Source organism: Haliotis rufescens, unplaced genomic scaffold, assembly GCF_023055435.1.
Source record: "Haliotis rufescens isolate VD_foot unplaced genomic scaffold, xgHalRufe1.0.p SCAF_4, whole genome shotgun sequence".
In the NCBI taxonomy this organism is placed as follows: Eukaryota; Metazoa; Mollusca; class Gastropoda; order Lepetellida; family Haliotidae; genus Haliotis; species Haliotis rufescens.
This window is the reverse complement of record NW_025964112.1, coordinates 39,082,391-39,093,114: the sequence shown is the minus strand read 5'-3', so window position 1 is coordinate 39,093,114 and position 10,724 is coordinate 39,082,391. Positions and strand designations below refer to the sequence as shown.

General features: G+C 42.6%; 1 protein-coding gene across 1 annotated transcript; it reads right to left on the bottom strand.

Annotated features, from left to right (window-relative positions):
* Positions 1-3,660: 3,660 nt before the first annotated feature.
* Positions 3,661-10,574, bottom strand: LOC124128303. Its single transcript, XM_046491691.2, has 7 exons — positions 10,293-10,574; positions 8,991-9,204; positions 7,743-7,886; positions 6,942-7,274; positions 5,642-5,929; positions 4,871-4,996; positions 3,661-4,243 (listed from the first exon to the last, which is right to left on the bottom strand). Exons 1-7 carry the CDS (start codon positions 10,416-10,418, stop codon positions 4,002-4,004), a joined length of 1,473 nt encoding a protein of 490 aa, XP_046347647.2. The 5' UTR covers positions 10,419-10,574; the 3' UTR covers positions 3,661-4,001.
* Positions 10,575-10,724: the final 150 nt, after the last annotated feature.

The following is a 10,724-nucleotide window of genomic DNA, read 5'->3' as shown; positions in this document are numbered from 1 at the left end:
AAGGATCGGACAATTCATGTGAATGATAATGACTATTAGTATTATCAGATGGTGGTTTTAATTGAATCAGTATAACAAGTCATTTTAAAACAAGAATTTTACACTTTATTTCTCATGAACCCGAATGATGGATTGAAAGGAGTCGGCAATAAACGACTGATAAAAAAGAACTTAAAACCTTTTTCCACAATTTGTCTTTCTCTTCTCTGCTCATATCGTACACATGTACATATGGCTTCCATGGTAACCACAATCAAGTTGCAATTTTAGGAAATTGGTTATTAATGCATGTTGACACAGGGCGTGTGATTGGAGTGCAGGGCAGGAAAGTAGGTGCGTTCTATGGATCTGTGTTTCCTGTCCTTTTCAGGTTATAAAATATTTTTGACCGACATTATTATTGTTCCGCTTTGGAGACCAAGGGTCACCACCCGAAGTCAGGATCGTCAGGTTTTGCGACAGCATCTTCAAGATCGCTTTATTACTGCTGCGGAAACTGCTCGATAGACCATGGGGACACACCAGCGACACATTAGTGCGGACACCGTGCTTCGACGATTGACGAGCAGAAACCTCCACTGTGACAGGCCACACCGAGGACCCATTCTGATACCACGTCATCGCCGGGACCGTCTTCAATGGGCAACACAGCACCAGCATTGGCGCCACCAACAGTGGAGAAGAGTCCTCTTCTCAGACGCGAGCCGTTACTGTATCTCAACAGCAGATGGCAGAGAGAGAGAGAGAGGTGAACGTTAATCGGATGCTTGTGTTGTTGAAAGAGACTCGTGGGGTGGTCCAAGCAACATGGTGTGGAGTGGAATTGGTCTTGCACAGAGGGTCGACCCTGTGCGTCTTCTAGAACATCGGTCCAGGGAGAGGCAATGGTATCACAGCAGCTCGGTACATTGATCAAGTCGTGAGACCACACGCCATACCTCATTTGGCACGTCGCCGCAACCACGATTATCAGCATGATAACGCCCGTGCCCACACTGCGAGACCAACAAGAGACTTCCTCCACCAGAATGGCATCAGAACCATGCAATGGCCTGCCCTCAGTCCCGATTTGAATCCTATTGAGCACCTGTGGCACGAGATTCAAAGACGGCTGAATGACCAAGACCGACAACTGCAGCTGAACTGCGCCAGGCGTTCCTCAGAGTGTTGGCTCAAGTGCCTATGGCCTTCATCAACCGCCTCATCCATTCCATATATCGACGCTGCACGGCAGTCATCAATGCACATGGCGGACACTCGTGATACTGACTTGTGATGCCATTGTCTCAGAGACTAGTGTTGTGTTTCACTTTAAGAACATCTGACACTTTAATTTCAACCTTGATGGTCAGCTTTACCAAGTTTCATCTTTTTAATATGTCTCAAAGTATGTTTACAGTGTTTGGACAAAAAAGGTTTCTCATATATCTATATATCTATACATGGTGACGTTTCTTTTGCGGTTCAGTATATATTGTTTGTAAAAGTGGATATATAGAGGTTATCACACGAATGTGCTTGAGGATGGTAAATATCCTCTTTTAGGAATAAACATTGTATTTAGCGAGCCTTGGCTAAATACATAGTGTTTATTCCATAACATTGCAAGTTGTCCTTGAATGTGCGCATTGATACATGTATGTATATATATATATATATATATATATATATATATATATATATATATATATATATATATATATATATCAATGGTAAGAAGGTAAGTAATGTGTCAGTCAGTCAGACTGTGACAACAGTCAATATGGGTCAAACTGAAACCTGTTTCTTATACAGTGGCGTCGCTAAATATAGGCAAAACAACAATTGCCCACACAAATTGTTTCTACTTCCCTGTTCGCTAGGAGTCGACCTGTCCTGTCATAACGTTACGAAGTGTGGTCACACAGCGACAAAACGAAACAAGGTAACAATTCGGACATATTTCGGGCAAATCTAACTGTTCTAATTTGGGGGAAAGGTTCCCAGGGCTACAAACACAGAAATTTAAACTTATCCTGCTAGGCTAGTGACCTTTTGCTCCTTTTGTTTACACGTTTACCTGGATGGTGCTAACACATCTAGAAGAATATAGAACGTGAATCTGGTAGACATATTAAGGCGTGCTATCCATCTTCCACTTGCAAACATTAAGATTGTTCAAGGAATAATAATCAAATGTACTCTTCAAAAAGAGAAACGCAACACGGATTTCCTTTTGGCTATAAAAGCAAAATTAGCGGACCAAGAGGTGCAAAATGAAGATGTTTAATGCGTTAATGCAGTAGCTAGAAGAACGATATTAAAATGCAGGGTTTTTGATTGCCTGGCATCTGCGTCAATCGAACAGTAACAGTTCAACAAAATGCCAGCATTAACAGAAGTGCAAAGAGATAACGTCATAGGCCGCTTGCAGGCAGGGGAATCCCGATCAGCTGTAGCCAGGGTTTTCAATGAAGCGCCCAGCACCATCACAAAGCTATGGGATTTTTTTCAGCAGCATGGGTTAACACGTGATTGGACAAGGTCGGGACGACCAAGAGTAACCACCCCCGCCGAAGATGGCTACATCCGACTGTGCCACCTACGTGAAAGGACAACCACACCTCAACCACATCCCAAATAACTGGATTGAGCAGAATCTCCGACCATACCGTACGAAACCGTAAGAGTAGCAGGTCTACGAACAAGACGTCCTGTTCGACGCGTCATATTGAGTCGACAACATCGTCAACAACAACTGCATTGGTGTCGTCAACACAGGGTATGGCCTCAACTGCGATGGAGATATGTCTGGTTCAGCGACAAATCAAGATTTCTCCTCCGTCGAGGGGGTGGAAGAGCACGGGTCTACTGACGTCGGGGAGAAAGTTACGCGGAAACTGCGTTCAGGAAGTGGACAGGTTTGGTGGGGGTAGCGTTATGATGTGGATGGATATCTCTCATCATGGCAGGACAGGTTTGGTCCATATCCAGGGCAATCTTACGACTCAATGATACACCAACGACATTATTCTACCGCACGTCCTCCAAATTGTAGCCAGCGGCAACGGTGTATTCCAACAGGACAACGCTCGACCGCATACAACACGGGTCACAAGAGCCTGTCTACACAACAACGTTGATGTTCTCCCTTGGCCCTCCAGATCCCCGGATTAGAACCCGGCTTCAATTTCTCCATTACTAATCACCTATTAGCGCCAATTAACTGTTGGCTTCCCTTGTGAAGTTTGCACTTTTGTTATTTTATTATTTTTGTTGTTCTCATAGGTACATATATATGTTCTCTGCTTCACAGCATTTATTCACCCAATGAAGGAGTAGGTATATACTCCGAAACGTTGTATTCCTCATAATAAAGTTGACATCCATACATTCCCGTATGTGTATGTATGCACATTCTTATATATATCACTTCTAAATGTCATTCAAATACTTAATCCTAAATATGTTTTGATTTTAAACATATGATAATTTGACTTAGACTTAGGTATGGTGTTTGTTAGTTTATCATATATGTTAAGATTCATCGAAGGCACGATTACTTCGTGCAAAACCTTGTGTTGATGCATGCATTCTTGCAGTTGTATTCTTTGTATTTGATAAAAGGCGCCGTGTGTATATTGTTTTTCAATCAAGTGTTACATGAAAAAACGTGAATTCTTTTTCAAATGAAAACCTTTTTATTCAAACATTCGAGTTGATTTTCAAAGCATATTTTTTTATATTTTCAAGCAGGTGCATGACTGTATATCATTGTTTTAGGTTTTGCAAACAAAAAATTAAAATTCAAGATCACTATCTTTCATCATCATAGCCGTGAACAAACCAACATCGTTGACGCAATGATAACAATTATTCAATATTCAACTCGCTTGTCTTCATAACAGACATTCTGGCATTTGCAATACTAACATCAACATCAACAATGTATCCAGTGTCGCAGATATCCGAGATAGAGTTTCAAGCTGTCCATGTTTCACAATCGACGTGTGAAACACCAGCTACTGGGTCCCAGCAGTCTCGCCATTGCCAGTGTCCTCTCCGGTGTCCTCAGCCTCCTCCTCCTCCTCGCCAGCGTTCTCGACGCCCCTCACAAAAGCCCGGGAGACAGCCACATCACTGAGAGGGGGCCAGCGTTTTATCAGCACCCATGCAATGATGGCACCAACTCCGGCAATGATCAGGGACACTCCAGCAAAATACAAGGCTCCATTTACAGAGGATGTTTCTTTTATGATTTTTGCTAAAATGACAAACACAGACAGGACGCTTTATGAACACGAGAAAGACTCGAATATATAGAGTATTGTCATGTTAAAAGCTCATGTGATCATGGTGAATTGAAAATAAAGTAAAAAATAGAAAACAGATTGTTTTGTTTATTTGTTTGTTTATTCATTTATTGTATAACTCGGTCGATAAACCAGTAATTGATGTTATGAACAACGTCCAATCAAGGCCGTAGTTAACTTTTTTTTACAGGGGAGGCAAATATTTGTACAAGTATCACTTGTCCCCAACTTGATTCAAATAAAACTGTTTTATATTAAAAAAATCTAGGGGGGCAACTGCCCTCCCTGCCCCCCGGCTGGCTACGGCACTGGTCCAATGGAGTACGATGAAACGCAGTCAACCGTCACCGAGTGCGACCACTCAATCCTTATAGTAGCCTCTAACGGCAAGCCTATACTGATGGGCACTAATTCAAAGTTGGAATCTCCAAGAGCCCTGAAGGTTCACCAGAGAAAGCACAAGACAAATCGGCATTGAATCGGTCATGTTTGTTACAAGAACACCAACATCTACTTATTACATTTCCTTAAATAAAGGATAACGAGATCGTGTATCAGTACCAAGCAGTACAACATACCCATGCTAGAGCCGCCTACAAGTCCCCCCACCTCTTCAAAGCATCCCAGCATTGGTAGGGAGAGTTTCAAGTTGCTTCTTCCCGTGGCGTGGACCAACGCCAGTGGCATCATTACTTGAGCGAACGCTGTAATATGAATACAAATCACAAGTCTTCAGGTACCTCATTCACTGTGGTTCATCAGACAAAACACATCGCTAAAATGTGAGTAAGTGATGGAGGGTTTGCATCTGTGTAGTGAGTGAGTGAGTGTGGTTTTACGCTGCCTTTAGCAATATTACAGCAATATCACGGCGGGGACACCAGAAATGGTTTTCGCACATTGTACCAATGTGGGATAACGAACCCTGGCCTACGGCGTGACGAGCGAACGCTTTCAGCACTAGGCTGCCCCGCCGCCCCTTACGTCTCTGTAAACAGTATTTATATACCGTAGTTATATCACGGCATGTCAGCATGGTGTGGGAGGAAAGCACAAAGTAATGCAGGTCTCACGCTTGTATCAGTTAGGTGAAACCCGCGAGCATGGGCAAACCTAGAATAAGTGAGTGAGTGGGTTGGGTTTAACACCAATTAAACCGCAGTATTGCAGCTTCATGTGGGAAAAAGTGAAAAGTGAGGCGCCGAAGAGATGCATATAATACTCGCTTGTCACTTTGGGGGTTGAAACGATGTCCTACAAGCTGCATCAATATAAATTCATACAGTTTGGAGATGAAACATACAAATACAGTGTATAGTGTATATGATGTACAACGAGATAACACGAACCAGTCACGGTTCCCAGCACCAAGGCAAAAACTCCTACAACCCAAATGTTAACAAACGCCACCTGGTGGACCATGGTGCCAAGGCCGATAACTAAGATCAGGATTCCCATCGATAAAAGAGCTGACTTTTTAAGATTTTCTCTCTGGAACTTTCGGATGATCAGCAGAACAATCAGCACGATCAACTGACTGACGAAGAGGACGAAATACAAAATGGTGCTAGCCAAGCTTGTGTTGAAGCCTCTTACAGAAGGGATGAGTTGAGCCGACGGTAGGAGAATTGACAATCCTGTTGTGATAAAATTAAATCCATAAGTGTTATTATTAATTATGGAACACCTGTATGCATGTATTATACGACAACCATAACAGTATAAAGCTTCATGTAAATATCGACTAGTAGGTTCAACTATAGTACGTAAAATCTTCGAATCGTTAGCGTCTGTTAACGTCGCAGTGCAGTATTCCAGCTATACGATGGTTTCTTTAGAGTGAGTGAGTGAGTGAGTGTGGTATTACGCCGCTTTTAGCAATATTCCAGCAATATCACGGCGGGGGACACCAGAAATGAGCATCACACATTGTACCCATGTCGGGAATAGAACCCGGGTCTTGGGCGTGACGAGCGAACGCTTAAACCACAAGGCTACACGACCGCCCCGTTTCTTTAGAGACAACATGTTGGCAACAACACAAATAAAAGAAGACATGAAACTTTTTTTATGGAACTTTTTGCAACTATGTGTCATGGTTACTTTGGGTGAATGGGCAAGAAGTAGCTCAGAAACATCGTCACAAGGATAAATAAGTTGTTATCTATAAAAATTGCCATGTTCTTCCAACTTCTAAAACGCTCATCAAAGATTTCAAAACGCAGCTAAATCCATGTTTACTTCGGCATAGAGAGGTAGTGGCTATTGTCCTCCTCAGAATCCAATGAGATGACTGGGTCCTTCAAAATGTATTTCAGTTACATGACGGCACGCAGGCCAAATGACGCAGATTATATCGGGTTTACTTGGACAACACTTGGATGTCAACCAGGATTCACAAAGAACACCGATTAGAACCCACGACACAGTTAGGAGAGAAGATCATTTGAAATGTGTTGTACTGTAAACTACGTTAATAACGAACACGCTTGTAGCGAACTGACGGATAGAACGAACATATGTTTTGGTCCAGGGCATTTGCTGTATATATTGTGTATATATTCTTATAACGAACTACGGTTATAACAAACTAAAATTACTGGTCCCTTTGAGTTCGAAATAACCGTAGTTTACTGGGGAAAAACTTACCAACCGAAGCGGCAACTCTAATCCATATGAGGAAATAAAAAGGTGGATGTTTGAAGAGCTTGGGCACATTCTGCTGGGTCTGTGAGTTCTTCTGCAGAAAACTACCAGCGAGAAGTCCTATCACAGCCGTTATCTCAAACACTCTCATGACGTTGGACCACCTCCGTCTACTGTCCAGATATTGAATCAAGTCGAAGATGATGACAATGATGCCGATGATGTTCCCAATGACGAAGCTGATGACGCTGATGAAGAGAGCGAGAGCTGGGCGAGTGTTGAGGTAGTCGATGGTGGCCACCAAACCAGTAGTCCGTAGAAGGCCCAAAGCAATGCCTTACAAAGATTCCGTATGATACTTAGTCAGGATAAACATTTAAAGCAGTTTTTCAATAACAATTGATATAATTATAATATTAGCCGAACGTATAGGGATACAGAATGGTAGGCGAAAGAGAAAGGGGGAAATTATAGAGAGAAAAAGTATATCCGTCTATGTGCCCTATATCGTTTTATTGACAAAAGAAACTATTTCTTCAATCCCGTGTAAAATACAAAAGTTTGTTTCTGTTTCGGCTTTGTTCATCCAACACGTCTAAGGTCAATAGTGGTACACATAATGCGACGCCGTTTGGGTGAAAGACGCTAGTATAGCCTAAAACGAATTTATCGGCAAAATGTATGTTACCATAACAACGGGGGTATATCATTTCAAGCTGTGCACCGTACACCGCTTTGTCTAAAAATCACTGACTAATGAAAAAATAATGTGACGTGTATATAAGGGGCGATGCTAACACATACCTCCCATAAATCCATATGGTATAGTCAGAATGTCAGCTGTGGTTGTCAATGACGACGAGATACAGGAAAAGATGAGTAGAACACTTCCGCCCAGGGCGACCTTCCGGAAGCCGTATCTGATCATAAGCGGCGCACAGGAAGCAGCTGAAATAGTGAGTGAGTGAGTGAGTGTGTGAGTGAGTTGGGTTTAACGCTGCTTTCAACAGTATTCCAGTTATATCACGGCGTGTTAGCTTAAGGTGGGAGGAAAGCCCGAAGTGATGCAGGTCTCAGACGTTTACCACTTCGGTGAAACCCGCAAGCACGGGTATGGTGCTGACAAACCTAGAAACATAATCGGGGCGAACCGGGATTCGAACCCACAATCATAGGTTTCCGGCGTGCCCAAGGGACGCATCTCTGCACAGGGAATCGCGGCGCCTTTGACCACTACCACCACTGCCCCCGAGTAGCTGGAATAACCACAGATGTGCAATATAACCATATTTCATTCATCTTCGTATTCCGGCGAAAATAAATTATCATGTATTATGATAAAATGCAGCTCTTACCACCCGATAACTACTTATACTGGTGTATAACAGTCCAACAACGTCAACAACATACTAGAACGACACTTGTGGGTATGGCCATGAGAATATTTGGACCGACTGTGAAGTTCCAAATAGACAGAAACCTATTGTTTATCAATATGTATACATGTATTTGTGGATCTACATCAGACCTGTGAAGATCCGGGGTAGAACAGGTCTTCAGCAACCCATGCTTGCTGTAAAAGGCGTCTAACGGGAATGGTTGATGCATGTCATCGTATCCCAATTGCGTAGATCGATGCTCATGATATCAATCGATTAGTTACAGACCGCTGTCATAATGTTAAACAACAAATAAACAGATATACATCATGCATAATTATATACGTAATAATGTTATAGATGTATGTCGACGCGTGAAGATCCGGGGTAGAATAAGTCTTCAGCAACCCATGCTTGCCGTAAAAGGCAACTATGCTTGTCGTAAGAGGCGATCGGGTGGTCAGGCTCGCTTTCTTGGCTGACTTTGTGAGGATCGATGCTCATGATGTCAATAACTGGATTGTGTGGTTCAGACACAGACCGCCGTCAAATAGCTGGAATAGTGCGGCGTTAAACAACAAACAAGGAAACAAACAAGGAAGATCCCTACAAAAAAACACGAAAAACGTACACCTTGAGGGGACAGTTTAATATCACAATTAGCACAACATACTTGCCAGCGCAGAAAACACCCTAAATGTGTTTTGTACTTTAGTGACCATCTCTCCATCTTCATCGAATGCCCTTGTAACAACAATCTGGACGACGAACAGGAACGACATGTAGAAGAACCCAGCTATGATGTTCACTATCACACTGGCAAATATGGGAACGAGAAAGACAATGATCTTCTTGCCCTTATCTACTGCTCTGTTCCTCAATGTAAGCTGAAAACAAACGAAGACATAGTGTTATTTGACCATATGACGTCATGCAAATGACGTTTCCTGGTCAGTTAAAATCGCCTATTACTGTCGTCAGGGCCGACTGAACACCGACTTGATTGGATGGTCAAGACTGTCAGGTTGGTTTAGTTTGGACAGTGCGATTTACGTAGGGAGCCTTCAGTGCAGATCGAGAGAAATCTGCAGGCTGTGATTGGAGGATATTCTGTAAGATGTTTATGTCTTTCAAATATACATCCAAACAGTTATTAAAACTGACCATGTGTTTCTATATTTAGTACTGTCTTTTTCAACATGATGACTTATGCTGAATGTGACCACAGCTGTTTTCAAGTAGGTGACATTTGGTGCGAAACTGGGGGTGGTGTGTTTAGCTTCCTGTACTCGGAAAAGGAGCTGGATAAGCTAGTCATTTTTTATGTTTTTATTGCTGCTCTAAGGCCAAACTGTGCACACACGTACAGGTAATAGCTGTTGAATGCTTAGTTATTTTTAAAAAAAATATAACGTTACTATAGAAGTCTATGGGAAAACATTTGGTTGTGTGTAACCTTTACAGGCCGCCGTCGGGCCGCTGATAATTCACGACACGCTTACCCTTTTCACGATCACTCACTTTCAGTGATCCATTCATACAATTTTCACCGCTATTTTGCCTTTTGTTCCCAATGGAATCTGTTCGGCGGATAATCGAGACTGGTTATTCTCTGGTGTTGACGTCTTGAAATTTATTCATTTTCCTTTACTCGGGTGCCTGTATCGAATGGCACGTGCACTAAGAATAGTGACTAAGTATGGATGATATGCCCTTATTAGCAATATTCCGGTAAAATCACGACGGCAGACACGAGAAATGGAAATGAATTTATTTGAACGAGTGCGTGAAATTGTACCCTAGTGACGTGGATCTGTGTCCATTTTTTCTGGCACAGGTTTCCCTGGTACAGAGTCGATAATTTCCAGGTCGCCGTGATATTGTGGAATATTCTGCTGACTGCGGCGTAAAAAACGTATTCACTTGCTCACGCACGTGCAATTACCACTTAGTAAAACACGACTCACACACTTACCCTGTCCCCTTGTGCTTGGTCATCATCGCCGGTGCTTTTCTGTTTTTCTGCCTTTGCTCCAAGTTCTTCGTTTAGTCCTTCGATTGATTGGAAATCGCTAGAGGCAAGATTGACTTCTTCAGACATTGTTTCAAAAGTACAAGTATATAGGCTTACACGAGTTACAACTTATGAGCTGTTGGTGAGATGGTTCTCAGGGGCCTAAACAGCGCTATGATAAGCCGCTGGTATTGTGTGAACGGCGGCAATACAGACAAGGTCTACTACTGGGGCTCACGAGTGTCACAACAATAAGAGGAAATGGTTTGAAGTGCTTGTTCCTCTATTCTCGGTAATGTTTATCTCCCTATTGCAGATGCGCACTAACGTGCATATACATACACAAACACACACACACACACACACACACACACACACACACACACACATACA